At 43.4% G+C, this 20,978-nt stretch overlaps 2 protein-coding genes across 4 annotated transcripts; one reads left to right on the top strand and one right to left on the bottom strand.

Moving 5' to 3' along the window:
* Window positions 1–338: 338 nt before the first annotated feature.
* Window positions 339–4,561, top strand: LOC119548041 (suppressor of hairless protein). Its single transcript, XM_037855117.1, has 4 exons — window positions 339–737; window positions 2,827–3,707; window positions 3,766–3,973; window positions 4,039–4,561. Exons 1-4 carry the CDS (start codon window positions 339–341, stop codon window positions 4,354–4,356), a joined length of 1,806 nt encoding a protein of 601 aa, XP_037711045.1. The 3' UTR covers window positions 4,357–4,561.
* A 2,398-nt stretch (window positions 4,562–6,959) lies between these two features.
* On the bottom strand, window positions 6,960–20,723 carry LOC119546111 (myosin-VIIa). Of its 3 annotated transcripts, none has more exons than XM_037852198.1 (12): window positions 20,337–20,723; window positions 15,825–15,944; window positions 14,565–14,825; window positions 13,834–14,183; window positions 13,571–13,771; window positions 11,111–13,505; window positions 9,596–11,046; window positions 8,745–9,531; window positions 8,116–8,681; window positions 7,915–8,061; window positions 7,732–7,852; window positions 7,415–7,621 (listed from the first exon to the last, which is right to left on the bottom strand). In XM_037852198.1, the coding sequence occupies exons 2-12, from the start codon at window positions 15,840–15,842 to the stop codon at window positions 7,415–7,417; spliced, it is 6,504 nt and encodes a 2,167-aa protein (XP_037708126.1). In that variant the 5' UTR covers window positions 15,843–15,944; window positions 20,337–20,723. The 3 variants fall into 3 exon arrangements, with proteins under 3 accessions (XP_037708128.1, XP_037708126.1, XP_037708127.1); XM_037852199.1 differs by having other exon boundaries at window positions 20,504–20,723; XM_037852200.1 differs by lacking the exon at window positions 20,337–20,723 and having other exon boundaries at window positions 6,960–7,621; window positions 15,825–15,842.
* Window positions 20,724–20,978: the final 255 nt, after the last annotated feature.

Raw genomic sequence — 20,978 nt, 5'->3', positions numbered from 1 at the left:
CAGCCGCTAAGACCGCTAGTCGCTAGTCAAGATCAGCTAATTAGGGGAAATATGTGTGATTAGTGGGGACCGCAGTAGCCAAATCCAGAGCCCGGAGCAGCAGCGGCAACAACAACAAAGCCAATCCGCGATTAAGAGGAAGAGAGTGCGTGAGAGAAACGACAGCTGCTCTGCGTGTGTGTGGGTGTTTGCAGCAGGATAACAAAATACAAAACATACAGCAACAACAACGAGCAGTGTCCAAAGTGCCAAACGAATTTGCCAAATAATAGAAAAAGAAAACAGAAAACAAGCAACCTATAAACAAATAAGCCGAATGCAAAGAGACATGTGCATAAATGAAGAGCTACAGCCAATTTAATTTAAACGCCGCCGCCCCGCCCGCCATTGCCTACGATAGTTCAGTTGTGAATCCCAACGGTTCGCCGCTCGATCCTCTCCAGCAACAGCAGCACCAGCAGCAGCAGCAACAACAACCGCAGCGCCAGGACATGCCGCACTTTGGACTTCCGGGTCCTCAGCCGCCGCCGCCGACGTCGCAGCAGCAGCAGTTGCAAGTGCATCACCAGCAGCAGCAGCAACAACAACAGCAACACCAGCAGCAGCAACAAATGCAGATGTCCTTGCTGCCGGGTCCTTACCGGCCGCACATCGAGGAGAAGAAGCTCACCCGCGACGCCATGGAGAAGTACATGCGCGAGCGCAACGACATGGTCATCGTGATCCTGCATGCCAAGGTGCGAAGGGGTAACCCACTGGGATAGAACATTTTAGAGCTAAGTAAACTTCGGTTTAAACAAGTGGATAGTGTAGGGACTATTTTTATTATGAAGACACATTTTTCTAAGGGGTAAGCCTCAGGGAAATCCCTACTTAAGGCTTAGAAAGCTACTGGCATAGTCATCCCTCACTGTAAAACACTTTAAATCGAAGTAGCCTTTGGTTTTAAAAGGTAGATCCTCCCCTATATCTAATTTTATCACAAAGTTTGTATTTTAAACACTAGCTTTAGATAATCACGTTTTTGAAAATTTTCCAAATATAGCCATGGTTAGTTACTAAGAAATTCTGAAACGGATTTTTTTTTATTACTTAGAATTATGAGGATTAAGCATATTTTACAGATTTCAATTTCATATAATAGAGACTTACAATTTTAAAAAATTTAAATAGGTAAATATTGCGTGAATTAGGAAAACATGAGTTCGGGAGTTTATTTTTTTTACTTTGCAAATATTTGTACTTATTAATTGGACATTGCTTGGTAGTTACTAGTTAAATCCTTAAAATTATAGCCCATATTTGGATGTACATTTCAACATGGAAACCTAAATGATTTTAAATGTGTTCATTGGCGATATATATGGAATTCAAGTCAAGGATACCAAATTAGTCAGTAATAAAATTAGGAATAAGAATGTAACCGCAGCGATCATAATAGAGCGTGAAAACTCATAATTTTAAACGTTTTTATTCTGCTATTTAAAATGTTTTCTATTCCCATTTCGATAATCCTTCAAGACCCATTTTATTTTCCAAAATTAATCTTGCTAATCGGTCAATCCGACCCCACAAAACCACACCCCCCATTTTTACAAGTCGTTTCTATTGTCCACTTTAAAGTGTTACATTTTTGCGGTTTCTGACCAGGGCAGACAGAAACAAGAAAGAACGCTATAGTCGAGTGCCTCGACTATCAGATACCCGTTACTCAGCTAAAGGGACCAAAGGGAAATGGAAATAAGCAAGCAGCAAAGCAAGACTGAAATGCGCCACCTACCGGCGGTAGACAGATTTAAGCGTTATGGGCGTTAGGGTGGGCGTGGCAAATTTTTTTTTGTGGTCAATCGATAGGTATTGACGAGATCGATACAGTTCAGTTAAAATTTTGTTTCTAGCATGAAAATTGTGGGCGCCACAGGCTTGGGCGGTTTGTGGGCGTTAGAGTGGGCGTGGCATATTCGCGTATCAAAATTGCGCTGCGTACAAAGCTACGGAATCTAAATCTGAAATCCTGATTCTATATCTTTGATAGTTTCCGAGATATCCACGTTCATATTTACGATTTTTTGAAGTTTGGGGGCGGTTTGTGGGCGATAAAGTGGGCGTGGCAAACTTTTTTTTGAATCAATCGATAGGTATTGATGAGAACAATACATTTCAGTTAAAATTTTTATTCTAGCATCAAAACTGTAGGAGCCACAGTTTTGGGCGGTTTGTGGGCGTATAAGTGGGCGTGGCACTCTACTGAAACAAACTTGCGCTGCGTAAGAAGCTCAGGAATCTGCACGCCAAATCTCAATAGCCTAGCTCTCATAGTTTCCAAGATCTCAGCGTTCATCCGGACAGACAGACGGACAGACGGACAGACGGACAGACGGACAGACGGACAGACGGACAGACGGACAGACGGACATGGCTAGATCGACTCGGCTAGTGATCCTGATCAAGAATATATATACTTTATGGGGTCGGAAACGCTTCCTTCTGCCTGTTACATACTTTCCGACGAATCTAGTATACCCTTTTACTCTACGAGTAACGGGTATAAAAATGGAATAAAATTGTCGCGGTTGCTTTTGGCGGTGGCGATCTTCAAGCGGCGACTGCCGCCAAATGCGAATCCTTCACACTCGACTGCCCGCAAATTGAGCAACGCGAGCCCGGTCCAGTCCGCGATGAAAATAATTGAAATTAATTACAGAAAATTAACAAAGCTGCATTGCTTGCGGTTTTGATATGATTTGCCGATAATCTGGATACCAATTTGTGCTAATTGAATTTTCCTGCACCACTGTGTGTGTGTGTTATCTGTGTGTTTTCCAGGTGGCCCAGAAGTCCTACGGCAATGAGAAGCGCTTCTTCTGTCCACCGCCGTGCATTTACCTCTTCGGAAGCGGCTGGCGTCGGCGGTACGAAGAGATGTTGCAGCAGGGCGAAGGCGAACAGGGAGCGCAGCTGTGCGCCTTCATCGGAATCGGGAGCAGTGACCAGGACATGCAGCAGTTGGATCTCAATGGCAAGCAGTACTGTGCGGCCAAGACGCTCTTCATCTCGGACTCGGACAAGCGAAAACACTTCATGCTGTCGGTGAAAATGTTCTACGGCAATGGCCACGACATTGGGGTGTTCAACTCGAAGCGAATAAAGGTGATATCGAAGCCGTCCAAGAAGAAACAGTCGCTAAAGAATGCCGACCTGTGCATAGCCAGCGGCACCAATGTTGCCCTCTTCAATCGCCTGCGTTCCCAGACCGTCTCCACCCGCTATCTGCACGTGGAGAATGGACACTTCCATGCCTCGTCGACGCAATGGGGTGCCTTCACGATACACCTGTTGGATGACAACGAGTCCGAGTCGGAGGAGTTCCAGGTGCGCGATGGCTACATCCATTACGGTGCCACGGTCAAGCTGGTGTGCTCCGTGACGGGCATGGCGCTGCCGCGTCTGATCATCCGGAAGGTGGACAAGCAGATGGCCTTGCTGGAGGCCGACGATCCTGTCTCGCAACTGCACAAGTGCGCCTTCTACATGAAGGACACGGACCGAATGTATCTGTGCCTCTCGCAGGAGAAGATCATCCAGTTCCAGGCCACGCCCTGTCCCAAGGAGCCCAACAAGGAGATGATCAACGACGGCGCCTGCTGGACCATCATATCCACGGACAAGGCTGAGTACCAGTTCTACGAGGGCATGGGTCCTGTGGCGTAAGTAGAGCTTATTAGTCTACCAATCTATAGCTTTTCATTACGGCTTTCCTTTTAGTTCTCCAGTTACGCCAGTGCCAATTGTAAATTCACTGAATCTCAATGGCGGCGGCGATGTGGCCATGCTAGAGCTCAGTGGCGACAACTTTACGCCGCATCTGCAGGTGTGGTTCGGCGATGTGGAGGCGGAGACCATGTACCGCTGCACGGAGACGCTGCTTTGCGTGGTGCCTGAGATTTCCCAGTTCCGCGGCGAATGGCTTTGGGTACGTTACATCCTGAAAAATCCTTTTAGTACCCACTATAAATTTCTTTTTTATGTCCTGTGCAGGTGCGACAACCCACACAGGTGCCCATTTCGCTGGTGCGCAATGATGGCATTATTTATGCCACAGGTCTGACCTTCACATATACTCCTGAGCCGGGTCCGCGGCCACATTGCAACACCCAGGCCGAGGATGTGATGCGGACGCGACAGAACAACAATAATAACAACATCACTAGCATTAGCAACAACAACAACAGCAACAATGCGGGATCCCCGGCCGGCGGCAGTATGCAACAACAACAGCCACAGCAGCAGCAGCATCAGGCGCTGCCCTCCATCTCAGAAGTGCAATGGAATAGTCATGGTAGCGGCTTGTCCTGAGTGCAGGATTATTGCATCGCACACATATGTATCCTAAGTTATTTATAGTTTTTATTGGAGACCTTAGTTTGTAGATTGACAATTTTTCTCATACTAATTTTCCACCTCTCATGACGTGAACCAAAATGTGTGCCCCCTCCTCTCTAAAGTGAATCATCCTTTATACATGTATTTAGTGCTAGTTTGGAACCAATAGATTTGTAAATGCAACATATAACTCTGTACATAACTCGAAAAAAGCTCACTGACATATATATATATATATATATTTGTATGTGCATGAATATATACATCTACACAGAACATGTAATTCTAGTTAAATATACAATTGATGTAAGTTTATAGAAGATTTTTAGCTGCGGTTGAAATATTTATGATTTTCTTTGCTATGAATTTCTAAAGACTGCCAAAGGGAAAAAAGTACTTCGAAATAACCAGAAAACTCGAGCCTAGCAAGTAGCCATGCTACACAAAAACATTCCATTTCCCCCTTAAACTTTTTATAAAGTCAAAGACAAAGTCAAAGGGAAAACTTTTTTCTGTACATACGGTTTTGTTGGATTTTTTTTAGTTAAAAAACGCTTTGGAAATTCGTAGCATAAAAAGTCCCATAAAATATTTTGTAACAAAAAAATCGCTACAAGACAAAACAGTGGTTTATTTAAGTGTAAGCGAAATGCCCAACATGAATAAAAAAAGAAGGAAATCCGAAATTATGACAAAGAAAAAACGAAATCATGTCAGCTTATGTTTTTGATTTAGCGTGATTATTCTTGTCCACCAATTTCTTGGTTGGACTGAGGGGGTGGATTGGTGGCCTTAAATTGCTGTGGGAATTTGGCCCAGTATCGTGTGAATATTTTTAAACAAAACAAGTGCAGCTCTTCCCACGATGCCTTGCCGCAACCCCCCTGGCGGGGTCGACTTTAATTATAGTTTGGTCTGGAATTGCTGAACGCCACGTTAAGAAGCAAATATACATAGATATATAACACTATTGTTTCCGTTTTGGCCAAGTTAAGGAGCAGAATTTTCTCACAGCCCAAAAAGACGGCGCTGAGCGGCTGTGAGAAATTTTACTGCCTTTGTTGAATATTTATGCACTCGGTTGCTGCTGTCTTTACAGATTTACAAATTAAGATTCGCAGTTTTGAATTAATTATCGCTTACTTCCGCTCGGCGGAATCAGAAGGTGAGCGCTCAGCGCCGGCCAAGAAACTTAAACACTCATCTTGCAGTTGGGAGACACATTTCTTATCAGAGGCAGCCAATGGGAACTTGGTTGCAACCCCTAAGATTTTACTGCACCGCGGGCGATGGGAACGAAAGACTCAAACAACGAACTTGGGTTGCGTGAGGAAAACTGGCCTTTTCATTACGAGATGGAATGGAAAAACCACCACCAAAAGTTCCGAGTCGAGTCTGGCAATTGGAACTGCAACCTCTTAAGGTCGTCACCGTCTTATAAGAAGCTGAATATGAAATTAGTTTGGAATTTTTAATGTACGATTCCTTCACATTTCCACCGACCGCCTTTCTCCCCCGCCGTTTGGACAGGTGAGTGCGATGATTGCGGTCGTTTTTAGAAAGGGGGGAGACAGCAATTTCTAAAAGTTCTCAGGACTGCTACACAACTTCATAGCGACTACTAAAAAAGTTAATTATCTTGAAAAATCTAAGTCTACCCGCCGTCTTCAGTCGTTTGCTGCCTGCCGACTGCTGCCGTTTTTCACACGCTGGGGAAAAATGGAAATTCTCGCAAAACACAATGCGTGGGAAATCGCTGGCGTGGGAGTCAACCAAGAAAATCAAGGGAAACTATATGTGCAAGTCCTATATAAATTTGTATTCACAAGACTTTGGACACGTACTCCGATTTATGGCCAGGCGGTAAATCCAAAGCCGTAGGTCAAGATTGTTTTATCGATTGCAGAACTTATTGGTGATCGCTTACCAATATTGGCAGTCCATATTTTTATAGATACTAATTTATACATTTATCCGTCTATAGCTTAATATATTCGATTTCTAATATTATAGATTTAATATTGAATGATTTAAATATTTAATTTGTATTATATGCTCAATTGCTAGGAAGTCAGCCGATTCGTCAAATATTCAGTCATTGCATTGCTTATATAAACTTTTGCTTTAATTAACAAAATATATGCAGTAAATAAATTTTTTATAAAATGAAATTAGCCATATATTGTAATATAGTATATACTTCATTGATCTTCTTTCTGCGTGCGTACTTATAACCAAAGTAATAAAAGAGTCTAAGATACATTTCTTGACCTAAGTATAGAACCTTGTGTTTAAGTTGAATAAAGAATCTAACTTTAATTTACTTAAAAAATTATCATATGGATTATAATCCAGATAACTATCTATATTAAATAAAAACCTAAAACAAACCATGCCACAATAATAAAATATTTTAACTATTTGAAATGCAGAATTTGTATTTAAATTTTCCTTTAATATTAACAATATTAATATTTTTATTCTGAGATTTTTTCACCTGAGTCCAAAACATCCCCAATAGTTAAACTCAATAAACTGTTTCATTGCATCCGACCCAAACCATTAAAAATGCCTAATTAATTGTATATAATTTATTAAATAATTGAACATTTCTATGTATTTGATACAAAACGTCATCAGTACAGATATGCAGTTAGGATATACAAAGAGATAGATGCAAAATGCGTAGATACAAATGCTTATCTATGGATATGTAAGACCTTTTCATCATACAAAACATTGTATTTAATAATTTAACCGGAATGTGCCATAAGAATACCTAAGAGAGTAATTGCAAAATTTATACAAAAACAAATACTAAAAACAAAACAAGAGTGGGAAATTGGTTTGGTATAATCGATAGCTGAACAAGACCAAAATTGGAATGAATTCTCTGAGAAGGGGAATGCAATTAGAGCGAAGGGTGGTGGGCATAAGGAATGACTTACAGCTATAAAGTACTAGGCTTGTATAAGTTATTGCAATCGTAATTTATAATTATTATAAATATTTGCGGTAATTGTAGGTTTTACTAGTTGGCTCGTATGGTTCGATTTTTGTTCATATTGGTCAACATCAACGAGATATATGAAGTCAGCAGATCGTCCATCTTGTAGCCGAGCGACGTTTCGCATAACAGTTTCGAGCCCCTCACCAGATTTCCGATGGTCATGTGGAAATATGTATTGCCCGAGGACCAATTCGAGATGCGTGTAAATGGGTGCGTGACCAAAATGTCCTATAAATATAAAAATGTTAAACAAATGTTAATACCTTTGCATTAAACAATGATTTACCTAAAAATTCGTATAATAGTATGTTCTTATAGTAATAAATTTAACTTCTTACCTTGGTCACTGGATGGATGAGACTCACGCCGTGTTTGTTAATGGCTATTAATAGCATTTCGGGATAGTTCGGTTCGGTGGTTTGTTTCACCTCAAAGAAAGCGGAGCCAAAAGTTGGCCATCTATTTAAGGAATAAAATATGTAAGGAAACACTTTTATTATTGTTCAACTCATTGTACCCACCTATATACAATCTTCAAGAAAGCCACCTTGGCATCTTCGGAAGTCATGCCGCCATCCTGGTTATAGGAGGCCACAATAGACCGTTTCCACTCGCTAGTGCTCTGCATTTTCATGATATCCGATGGAATAAGTTCCCTCAGCATTTGCCTAAAAATATTCTTTTGTTAAACAAAGTCTGCGGTGAAGAATATCCTTGCTTACGGTATGGCCTGTAGTTCTTGTTTATTTTCACCAAATCGCACGCGGAAGACGAGGGCAGCCAGCTTGGCAGCCTCCTCCCGGGAACACTTGTGGTAGCCGCGCAACAGCTTGGGCAACTCCTGGTGGTAGTGGAAAATGAGATCGGCGTTGCGATCCTTGCCTGGCACTGTGTTCGTCCACAGCTTCTTCATGAAAAAGACCTGGTAGGTGAACTGCGGATTGGCTCCATCTCGTATGGGTCGCGCCTTCTTAATCCAGTCGGTCAGATGGCGTACAAAATCGAAGAAGAAATCACCCTCGGGCACCGAGATGACCTTGTCGGCAATCTTTACGAACAGGGAGAAGCCCTCGCTGGTACGCAGCGACAGGCGTTGCGAGATATTGTTGCAGAAGTCCTTGGCCCGCGTGGAGCTGTCCACCTCGAAGGCCTCGTCCGTGTCGTCCGGGAAGTAGACCTTGTGGAAAATCTGTGTGGTCTTGTGTTGTATGGCCTCCACCTCCACCTGGTGCGGTGGATACTTGCGTTGTCCATGGCGAATGGTCTTCTGCAGTCGATGCATTGAGTCCTGATAATAAAATTTAATTAAGTAAAATACCAAGCTGTTGTTAAATGTAAATAGATAGATTACCTGAGAGATGGGATGACGCCGGGTGCGCAGGAACAAAAGCAATTCCTTGAGCAAACCCTGCGAACAGGCAAACAGTCCCGTGGCCAACCACATCAGCTCCCAGCCCCTCTCCTCGGACATCCGGTTGCGGTTGTCCGTCAGCTGCTTCATCAGCTGACAGTAGATCTCATCCCGCAAAATCTCATGCTTCAGCGGTCCATCAAATATGTGATCCGTGATCTCGTTGCCCATACGCGGTCGCTTGGAGGGCAGATCCCCCATGTACTTCAGTATGGCGGCAAAGGCGAAGCAGGCCTCCTCGGCGAACTCCTCTTTGCTTTGCAACTTGCGTAGCAGGGGTGCCTTGATGGGATCCCGGGCATAGCGCCACAGCTCCTCACTGCGTTTGGAACTTAGGGTGAGTGTTTTCGACATGGTTCGCTTTGGCGGCAAACGGAAGTGATCCAGGGCGTATTCCATCAACGTATGCGGTCGATCCCTTGGCTCCACAGCACCGCCATTGGAAGCCATACTCAGACGCCGTCCATGATGAGCCTCTTCGATGTTGAACAGAGCCAAAATATCCTGCGGTGGTTTGCTGAGTGTGGGCAGAACATAGACGGTTTCGGCAGGGAAATCGCCACGTTCCTGGGAGCGATCGCAGCGACCTATGCACCAGCCATTGTTCAGTACGGATTCCCCGCAAGATTCATCCTCTAAAATGATAAGGTCGCCTTTGAAGAATGAAAGAAAACTCGTTCCATCCGAAGGAGCACGATAGTCCTGCAGGGCTATAACAAATTTCGAGCTGAAAACATGGATAAAATGGTTTATTAGATTGGTTTTTAATATAGTACTTCTTTACCACTCACCGCTTTTTCAGACCATCCAAGAAGTACACAACTAGATCTCGAATATCCTCAGCATTGGGACTCTGGAACGTGAACTCCTCGCCTCGAACCGTGGATAGACTGAAGGTCTGGGTGAACACTTTGTTGGTCTTCTGACTGGACACGGCAGTGATCTCCGGGAAGCTTAGTTCCAGCAGGACCTGCTCCTGATCGTCCACCACATAGACGCCCGTCCAGTTGACCGCTATGATGACATCGTTTTTGGGCAGATTCGGACCTGAGTTGCGATAGGCCTCGTAGAAACGGGAGAAAAGCAGAGGCCACTTGTACTTGGCATAGCTGACGATATCCTCCTTGATCTTCAGGGGCGCAATCTTGTCCTTGACGTAGTAGGATTTCTTATAGGCCTGCAGGACCAAAGCGGCCCAACGTTCAATGGCCTTGTCTACGCCACTGAGACAAAAGTCGGGTATAAAGTTTGGCAACAGGGTGAACAGCCTCTCCATCGACATATCGGTGGAGTACTCGATAAAGTATTGCTGCGCAGCAATCATGGCCAGGTCCTCCTCCTTGTCGCAGCGGTATTCACCAAACTTGACGCCCCTAACCACCTGTTGGTAAATGAGGTTGGTGGCCACCTGATCGTGGGTGGGCTCATGCCAGGGTGCGAAGATCTCCTTGCGGAAGAACAGCCGCCAGGGGGCATTCCGTTCCTGGGCGCCCTGCTCCTTGGCATACTGCTCACACTGTGAAATGGCGTCCATCACATGGTCGCCGCCACTTCCCAAGGAGCTGACCTTGTCGAACAGAGCTATGTACAGGGAAAATCCAAACTGATCTTTGAGCGTTATCTTGTCGGACAATTGATTGCACAGCTCCCGCGCCGTGGTGGCGGAATCAGCCAACAGAGTCTTGGTATTGCCATCCATAAACGTAATGGGCAGCATGATCGGCTTCTTTGATTTGGTGGCCTGTAACTCCAGCCACGAGGGCGGTTGATTGCGGGTTCCATTGTTGAAGGTTCGCTTCAGTCGCTCCTCGCAGTACGGCGCATATCCCGGAGGACCCTCTCGGATGAAGGCCCTCAGATAGTTGACGAACTTCTCCGACGGAGCAAAGCAACCCACGCACAGTGAAAGCAGAATCCAACCCCTGGCATGAGAGGATTTTAGGGGATTGTTCGTCAGCTGCTTGCAGATCTGGCAATAGATCTCGTCCCGTAGCTCAGCCCGAAGGATACCATGGCCAATGATGAAGTGCAGCTTCTCAAGGTTGGAGGTGGGCCGCGATTGCAGCCACGATTGATAACTATCCGCCGTGTACTCATCATCCTGCAGACGCCGACGCACATCCTCGCCCAGCTTGTTTTTCCGCTTCAGCGTTAGGGAAACGAGTTTGTGGCGTATCGAGCGAGGCTTTTGCTTCAGGAAAGCATCGGGATCCAGGCCCATTAGCTGGGCCTCCTGGAATTCCTGTAAGAATAAGATAGACATGAAATTTTGAATTTATTAATGAATCTTAAAATACTCAACCCACCTTACTTCTGATGAAATTACGCCCCAACGTAGCCGTCACCTTGGACATGACGGAAGTGGTGTCCATTCGATCCATGGTGTGATACTTTGGCTCCGGCATATCACCTGTGAACCTGAGAATGGTGATCCACAAGGCCTGGGCGGCAAGTTGATCGCCTTGCGTGTGAAGCGGAAGTAGAGGATGCTTCAGAGCCTTCTTGGCATACTGATGGTTCACATTCCCCTGGAAGTAAGTGGCCGCGAACTTCTGAAACTTGAACTCCGACAGATCCTCCTCATCCTCGGAAATGTGAATGGGTGCTATAATATCCTCCTGGTTGACGTTTTGCGCATGAGGCAGATCATTGAACACGGAGGTTTCCCGACCGCCATGCGGAGTAGGGGCATCGCTACTGGAATCGGGTAGAAAGTCGAACATGGCTTCCACCAGTTTGCCATCATCCACCGGCTCCTCCTGTTTGCGTGCCGCATCGTTGATGATATTCATATTGACCTCAACCCGCCGACGATTCTCCAATTGCTCTTGAATCTCGCGGCGCTCCAGCTCGTGCAAACGATCCCGGTAATGCTGCTCGGCAATTTCCCGGGCATGCTTGTTGCCGCGATGCAGTAGTTCCTGCTCTTCCAGCTTGCGTAGCTGAAGCACCTCCGCGAATTGTTTGTGCTCCAAGCGAAGTTTCCGATAGCGACGCATGGCAATCATTCGTCGCACATGGGACTGGATCTTGATGACAGCCCACATCTTGTGACCATACTCCCGCCTCACCAAATAGCCCCGGGCATGGGCCTGCAGACCGACGATGTGACCCCTCAGGTGGCGGAAACGATGGGACAAGACTCGGGAACGAATCAACGCCTGCAAACGCATATAGCCCACTCGCATGTTTCTGTAGCGCTTGCGCTGGGCATAGCCCTTCCAGAATCTCTGCACGGAGATGGCAGCGGCTCGCTGTCTAAGGAACCGTCGCCGGTAGACCCATCCCCGGATGCTGCGCTGCAGGATGAGAATCTTTCGCGTCAGCACTCGATCCCGCTCCTGCTCCAGAAACAGATCATGAGCATCCTTCAGGAACACCTTCGTGTGACCCAGCTGATAGTCGGACTTGCCCAGGACCACAGCACATATTCTCGAAGTGGCCGCCTGGCAATCCGTCCGATGCGCTGGCGGCACTCCGGGTATCAGGAAGCGATAGCGCTCCACGAACTCCCTGAATCCATGCCGAATGGGGTATCCAGCTCGGCGAATGCGGATTGTCTCCATCATGCCGGAGTAACGCAGCTGACGGCAGCATAAACCACGATCGAACATCATGGGCTTCTTTAACTCGTTCGGTTTAATGCACCGAATGAAGAATGGCTGGCAACTGCAGAGGGTCTTCATCAGAGCGTCTAGGGATTTCCGGAACTGAGTGGAGAGTGTGGGCGTTCGCTTCCTCGTCTCGGCACCCATTTCAATGTCCTGGGCAAAGATTTGGCGAAGGAACTTGTTGCCACTCTGGCTAACCAAATGCAGCAGGTCGGGACTAAAGGTATCCCGGTTTTTATCCAGGAATCCACGCGTGTCATAGAACACAACGCCAGCAAAGTGATTCAATCCAAAGCTAGTGTTTATATCCGACTTGGGCTTCAGATAGTTCTTGTGCGCTCCATGGGTTTTGTGCAATTTAGCCAGCATCGTTTGATCCGTGCCCTTGGGAAACCGTGCCTCCTCATCGATTAAAGCCATGATATTCAGTTGCTTGATAGCTATAAGATCGAGAGCATCCTGATTGTCCACGAACTCGATGTGCTGCCAGTTGATGGCCTCGTGGTTGTACTCCTCCTGCTCCAGCTTGAAAATGTGCTGGACAAAGAACTGCTGCAGGTTCTCATTGGCGTAGTTGATGCAGAACTGCTCGAAGCTGTTCTGATCGAAGTTCTCGAAGCCAAAGATGTCGAGGACTCCAATGGCATTCCTTGAAGTGCCGCGCGGCTTGAAGATAGCCGTGTTGATCTTTCGAACGATGTGCACAAACATTCGTCCGTAAATACCCTTTACGAAGGCATCCCGCACATCCACAGATTGATCCCGCGACAGAGTGGACACCACCGTCTCTCCATGAGCAAAGAGCGTACGCCGTGTTAGGGCATCTATCAGGGGCTGAATGGGCAGTCCAAGAAGCCCCGCCACGCGCTCCACATTTATGTGTTCCGGTATCTCGGTTGCATCCAGATTGTCCACCACAGTCGCCTTGTACTTGATGTTGCCACAGTGGAGCAGGGCAGCCAACAGCTTGATAATCTCCCAGATTTCCTGATCAGAGAAGAGCAAGACCTTCATGGCGGATCGTATGTCGGAGAACTCGGCGGCATCGTCACGTCCCTCGCAGGTAATGCTATTGCCACCAGTCAGATACCTATAAAAAGTTTATTTTAATTAATAAATGTTACAAATATAATAAGTTTATGTAAACTAGCTTACTTATAATCAGCTGCCATGCCAAGATCAAGGCGGCTCTTCTCATCCGACGAAAGTCCCGCCAAAATGCAGTAAAATACATGATAATTGCGTTCGCTATGATTCTGGGATACAATTCGCGACTTCTCCAGCAGGTATTGTTCGATTTTGGCTCCCTCGATCACGCCATTGGCGCTAAAGTGTATGTCTATGTATTTGCCAAACCTGTATACAGAATCATTTGATTAATAGAAGATCAGGTGATAAATTATGACTATAGTATTTACCGCGATGAGTTGTCATTGCGTATGGTCTTGGCATTTCCGAATGCCTCTAGAATCGGATTTGCCTCGAGGATTTGCTGCTCGATCCATGAGTGCTTGCCACTAATCGCAGCCAGATACTGCAGGATCAGCTTTGTGCTTTCTGTTTTTCCTGCTCCCGACTCTCCCGAAATCACGATGCACTGATCCTGACGATATCGTTTCATGTGCGCATAGGCATTGTCGCCAATTGCAAAGATGTGCGGCGGAAGCTCCCCGATTTTACGCTCCTTGTAGAGCTTGATCTGATCGGCCGTGTAGATGGGCAGGATCTGGTAGGGATTGACGGCAACCAATATGGAGCCGGTATATGTCTGAAAACAGGGAGAACAAGAAGCGCTTTTATATAAGAAGCACACTTTACAATTCTACCTTTATTATATAATATTAACAAAAGAAATTATATTAGTCTTTTCATATTTATCTGACCTTCAATTTTAATTTTGTTAGGTTGAGTACGATAAAAAATATATGGGAATCAAAAACTTAAACGACCTCAAAATCGATTGAGGAAGATAAGAATTTATATCTACAATTCAATGAGTGATGGCGCAACATAATTGAATCTTAACGAGCATTTACGATCATTCTAAAAGTATTGAATAAAAATACTTGTGTATCAATTTATTTATGAAATTATAATGATTTATTCTGTAATTCTTGTTTTGGCAATTACTTATGGAGGTGCTACTTACGTAGATCAGATTCTCCTTGTACCGAATGAGCAGGTTCCGCAAGATGCCAGCCTCGTGCAGATCACCCAGGGAAATCATGTCCTCCACTCCCTGGACGGAGGACGCGTGCATGGCCTTGATGCGGCGCTCCGGGGCCAGCCACACCTCGTCGCCATCGTCATCGCGCACCTGGATGCGACGACCCTCCGCGGAGACGACACGTGCTCCAATGGCCACATCGAATTCTCGCCCCGAGGCGGGCTCTATCCAGATGTAGTCACCCTGTCGATTAGAAGCGTAATTACATTTTCCAATTTTTAACCATTTTACTATTTTACGATTTTACAATTTGACATTCAGTTCTTTACGAGGCTGCCGCATTCGGTTGCCATGGACATGGGGGCCATAAAGACCGTGTGCTGTTTGTTGTAAGACTCACTTGAGCGGAACGCAACGAAAATAGTGATACCAGGGACAGACATGAGCAATGCACAGTGATGGGCGGAAATATATAGGTGAGCAGGAGGTATTTCAGGGGTTTTACAACAAAACAAGGTTAAGATCAAGGTAGTTATTAGAAGTTAAGTAAAGGGCCAATAATATGAAGGTATAAAATTACAACTGAGTTTTAACTATTTAATTATGGATAACTGGGGTTTCAGATTTATAAGTAAGGTTCTTTCAACAGTCTTTTAAGATCTGGGTGTTTGCTTATTAAAGAACAGAATTAAGATTAATGTAGATATTAGAACTTAAATAAAAGGCCAATTATCTGGAGGTAAGCAATTACAATATAGTTTTGTTTATTCAAGATAATAAATAACTGGGATTTCAGATTTTTAACAAGGTTCTTTCAACTGACTTTTAAGTTCTGGTTGGTTGTTTCTTATAAACTACCATTTAAATTTCTGTGTCATACCATTTATAAAGTCTTACTTTATCAGTAGTCAAAGATTTTCAAGTATTGGGAAGAAAACTGTTCTGTGAACTTGTGTATCATTTTAAGAACTTCAAAATAATATAATATAGGAACCTCAAAAGTTAGCAAACAATTTGTAGAACCTGTTGCATTGAGCAACCTGTTGTTACACCCTATACTTCTTTTTCCATCCACCACTGTGCAAGAGTAATGGGAGTTGAAGTGAGGCATGGCGTGGAACTTCCGCTTTTTGCTTCTGTTGGTTGGTGTTCATGGCAGAGGGAAAAGTGAGATAGATGGAGTACCTGGATAAGGAATGATACCCCCACTTCTCGCTCGCTAATAGGGAATGAAATACTTACACGTGTTACAATCACCATATTCGTCGTCCTTCATTTACTGATCCTGGGTTGGCATCCAGAGACAAAGGCCCGTTCCTCTTCGCTGCTGCCGCTGCTGCTGCTGCCTCTTGTGTTACTTTTCTGTTCCAAAAGAAAAACCAGTGGAAGAGTTAGCCGTGAACAACAATAACGAAATACAAGTTAGCGCCTGCGGCAAATAAAACCGGCTTGGTAGAAAAAAAATTAAGGTGAAGTTTACGGTAAATTGAAAGAATTCACAACTTGTCGCTGTCTTCGTTTGTGGTCCGTCGTCTCTTTGTTGTTCTTGTCGCTATCATAGCGCTTTCCTAGCTTGAGGTAAACGTCTTTCTTTCCTCGATTTGGCCAACATTAAGTCTCGATCCAAAGTGACAACTCATTAACCAATCGAAAACAACAACGAATTAGTCATCCGTCTTAAATACACATCCATAAAAATCATACTTTCGATACTTCTTTTCTTCTCTCCTCGAAACTAGGGAAACCAAAAGCGACCCAAAACACTCCGATACGTGACCGAAGATCTTATACAAAATAAATAAACCTTTAAACCTTTAGACATGCAAAAAAGGACATCGAGCTATTTTCACTTTTAAACTTCAGTCGCCCCGAACAATCGATTCGATACGAGAACCACCCGAAAAAGAGGGTCTAACCGAAATCGAAGGTATCAATGAGCTGCGTTTGTTATGCAAATTGACTTGGTTTTCATTGAAAATATTTACTTTCGTTACTTTATACGGTATGACAGTAATTTAACTATGGATTCGGTTTAGGAAGTAGAAAACTCTGCACCATCTTCAATTAGAAAGGTGTTGACATTGACGAAATTCTGTTAAGGGAAACGAAACCTTTGAAAAAAATTATAAGTGAAATTATCTTACATTGGAAACTAGAAATACCTAATATTTTTCATTTGCCAAAACACTTAAAAATATTAAAAACTTGGTAAGGCAAAAGATGTTTGCAAACATATCATATGCTAAATCTTAATTTTTACTAAGCACACAACCCAATCCGGCGAGTTCAGCCGGAAGAATGGTGCCTGAATATCATGTAGCAAAAGAAAGTTGATCACCGATGCTGACTATGTTTTAATCAAGACTATTTATAAATCACGTTGAAAGATTGTTGATCTCAAATTCAATTTATTTTTTTAACAGATCCATTTCATCACCCGAAAACCGTAGGAAATCTCATCTAATCAACATGTAGATCAGCTTTTTAACTCAACTGCTTCATTTTCCAAGCCAGCCATGAATCAGAATTTCAAACTGGCGTCATTTCCCAGTCGGTTACCATCGAAACCGCCTTTCAATTGGACACCCCATCCATCATTTAACACATGGACTAACGGCTGCCGCCGCAGAGGTATGGTATCAGCGGTAGTATAGTATAGTATAGTTACTCATTTGGAGGCGTCTCTCCTCTTCCTCTCCATAGTAATTGCAACATGCCAGACAAAAAAGCAGCAACAGCAAGAGCAACCAAATTTAGTGGCACACGGCGGCACGTATACTCGCACACATACCAGTCTGGTTACGCTCTGCCGGTCAAAATACGAGTCCAATGCATATAGGGAACCCAACTATCCGCGATCCCCACTCAGACATAGCAACACACTATATAGCAACCTGAATTGTTGGGTAGAGTTCAAGCAGTTATCTGATACATACAAACGTAGAATGTTAAATAATATTGCCCAATACTCGTTGTCTTCTTATCAGTACTCTACTTAATAGTATAATTCCCTTACTGTCTTCAAAAGCAATGAATAAAGTGGGTTCTACTTGGAATAACTCTGTAAAACCCGGAAAAAATTATGTACTTCATACTTTTTTTTTTAGAACAGTAAATGGTGATATAACCCATAATAGTTCCATTAGGTTATTTTCAAAGCATTAAACACTCTTTGAAGAATTACTTTAAAAGAAGCTTTATCTAAAGCGAATCTTCTCTATCCCATATATCATATACTCCACGGTCTAACTAAATGGTTTTCCAATTTAAGAGACCACTTAAACCAAACACAGTCATGCCCGAATTATTTAAAAATGATTGCTTAATGCCCATTCAGCTGTTATCTTAGCTCCCCGGAGTGCAGGTAGAGATAAGTAAAAAACATTAAACAAGGTGTAAATTCAAGGGGTGAGGCAGACATGACCAAAAACGATTAAGAATCGTAAGAATCAGGCAGAAAGCGTCTAAGAATTTCCGTCTCTGCAGATTTTGCTTTGGATAGTGCCTTCAATGACACACGATTGGCACGTATCTAAGTGCATATATCTACGAGATATATGTGAGTGACTGAGAGAGTGCGTTTCGAGTGGCATGAGTGGTGTTGTGAGTGATCCAAAAGTTCATCGAGAGTCATTAGTGAAAGTTCGTGTGTGGCTGCCACGTACAATTACGGTTTAAGTTTGTGTTTATGCCACTTACTCTACATATAGACACATATCCACAATACATATTTCGCGCTAATACAAATTGTTTAATGTACCCACTTTTTGTTCACTTTGACTTTGACACTTGACACCATGTCGTTGTCACTTTTTGAGCAATCTGTGGTATAACAGCAGTACAACAAGCAAGTAGGATCGCCTGAATCGACACACGAGATGATAACCTAATCTGAGTTTCATTCAGATAGTTCAATGGTTTATTTATTGGGGTTATTGAACATACTTATTTTCAACATAATTAGTTTAGTATGATTGATTTAGTATTTTCCGAATAAAATAAAACAAATATAATGCATGAAAAGTAACGTTTACATTGGAGGAATAAGAGTTCTAATAGAAGGGTTTAGAAATGTGAATAAAAGTCCTTCAAATGTACAGTTTTTGGCATATTGAAATGCATTTAAATGAACTTAACATTGTTTTAATTTTTGATCCTATGTTTATTACTACTTTATTTTGATGTTTTACTTTCCAAGATTTTTCTGTTTGCCATCAAAATTCTTTTTCGCAAAGCTAGATATCTTTTCACACAATTTGTTTCTGGTTTTACAACTCAAATCTTCTAAAAAAAACTAACAACTCACCAACAACATGAAAAAAACTGGGCAAAGTATTATGTTCATTTTTTTTATTATGTATTTAGAGAAGACCTTAAAAAAGTTTCACCAAACAAACAGAAAGTCGCTGCGTGCGCGAAAGCCCCCAGCAACAACAACAAAAAACCACAACAACAGCAGCAACACAACATTAATGGAACCCAACAACCCAAATGGAAACGCAAAAAAAGGTTGAGATGGGAGAGAAGAAACAAAAACCGGCTAATGAAAAGCGTTTATTTGAAAAAGGGTTTTTCCAATTGTCCACACACGAAAAATGTCCCGTTGTGCAACAGCAAAAACAACAAACCGGACAAACAAGTGTGCCTGCGTTGTTGTTGCTGTTGTTGCTATTGTCAATTCGAGAATTCTTGACCGTTGCACAGAGAGAAAATTTTAATTTATATGATGTGATAAGCGAAAGCCTTGAAACAAAGTTGCAAAATTATACATTCAAAATAATAACATGTGATAGTTTAAATTATTCGAATTTTAAGCAGGGACAGAAAATAACTTGTTTTTAAAGTCCCTCAAATATAAATGCTAAGCCAAAGAAAAAGAATTGAAAAAAAGAAGGTTAACTTTTATGCAATTTTAAAATAATGATCAAAAATAACAGTTATCAGTTAATAAAAATCTCTCCATACGAAAATACATTTTTGGATGTGTTCTATCAAGCTTTTATAGTTCTTCATACAATAATAATCTTATAAATGTGTTTATCAACCTTTTTAAGACATCATATCATTTTGCAAATTATTTTGAAACCAACATTAAAGAAACATTTAAACGGACAAAAGTAATCATGATGTAATAATATTCACAAATCAAAACCATTAAAAAATTTTACAAAATTCAAAACCGAAATCCATAGCACTTCCGTTTTCCATCGATCTCATTTCTCTCAGTGTGGAAGCCTGGTTCAAGCTCAAGGAGAGAGAAAATGGAAGAGAGAGCGCCACAGCGAGGGGGTGGAAAGGGGGGCACGGCAGGGGCACGGGCACCCATGAATGTGTTGCACTGTGAGCCGCTCTTTACGCATCTCCCCTCTCGCTCGCACCGCCGTTCTTCGGCAGGTGTACCTGTACCTGTGTGCGCCCGTGTGTGAGTGCGAGAGAGTGGGGCTGCGCTGGTAGTTGGCAGTGTGCATGTTAGTACCGTTCTAGCCAACGAAACCTGAAGCGTAGCTATTTAATTTGGTCAGTCGCTTAAAGCAATAAAAATGCATGCAGCCACGTCTTCGTCTCGTTCTCGTCTCGGCCAAAAGGCCTTTGAAAACGGCAATAAAATCGATGATACTTAAAGTTGCACCGATGCTGTGACCCTTGTCATTTCGTTTTCCCTTGCTGGCTTTTCCAGCCCCAACGAACACACACACACACACACCGTCTGGGCAGGGTTAATGCACTCTTTTCTTTTTTCCAATCACTCTCTACCTTAATTGTTGCCTCAGAATTGGCACTCTTCGCGTTTTTCGGCACCAAAAACCGAGCCGAACCGTGGGTATTCAACGAGAAATTGCCGTTTAATTAACACTCTTTTTCGGTCCAGTCGAAAGCGGGATATTCTTTTTGAAAACAGGTTACATAAATAGGTCACGCACCAACAATCGCTGGAAAAGTGCAGCGCGCGCCGAGGTCCGCTTTTCCGCACAGGTCAGCCGAGCAACAGGTGAATCGCACTCACTACAGGCTCTTGGCCATTTCGGCCCTTATCATTTGTTTATTGGCCGCGGCGGATCGGGTCGAATCAAGTCAAATCAAGTCGAACTTTGCGCGAGAAAACAGCCAAAAACGATCGGTTTCGGAGGAGTGTGACCAGGGAACTGTCTATGAATAAGACCGGCCAGAGATATATGGTGTACTTTTTTTGAAATATTCCAAGCGGTCACTCTGAATAATCGATTTCAACTGGAAAAATCGAAGCCGAATTCTTCCTCGTTTCTACGCTCTGTAAACTCTGCTCTGCTATGCTAGGTTGTTGTCACCGCTAGGGCACTTATCGATTGTTTTTCACTTATCGATTCGCCTTAATTCAAATTCAAAAATGACAATTTTGGCGCAAGTAACTTATGGTAA

This window comes from Drosophila subpulchrella, chromosome 2L (genome assembly GCF_014743375.2).
Source record: "Drosophila subpulchrella strain 33 F10 #4 breed RU33 chromosome 2L, RU_Dsub_v1.1 Primary Assembly, whole genome shotgun sequence".
Lineage (NCBI taxonomy): Eukaryota > Metazoa > Arthropoda > Insecta > Diptera > Drosophilidae > Drosophila > Drosophila subpulchrella.
This window is presented reverse-complemented; position numbering and strand designations above follow the sequence as displayed.

Coding starts and splice junctions, on each gene's coding strand:
- LOC119548041 (XM_037855117.1), top strand. CDS start 339: ATGAAGAGCTACAGCCAATTTAATTTAAACGCCGCCGCCCCGCCCGCC. Junction 738..2,826: donor TCGTGATCCTGCATGCCAAG/GTGCGAAGGGGT, acceptor TGTGTTTTCCAG/GTGGCCCAGAAGTCCTACGG. Junction 3,708..3,765: donor GAGGGCATGGGTCCTGTGGC/GTAAGTAGAGCT, acceptor CTTTCCTTTTAG/TTCTCCAGTTACGCCAGTGC.
- LOC119546111 (XM_037852198.1), bottom strand. Junction 11,047..11,110: donor GTAATTTCATCAGAAGTAAG/GTGGGTTGAGTA, acceptor TTATTCTTACAG/GAATTCCAGGAGGCCCAGCT. Junction 8,682..8,744: donor GGCGTCATCCCATCTCTCAG/GTAATCTATCTA, acceptor TTTTATTATCAG/GACTCAATGCATCGACTGCA.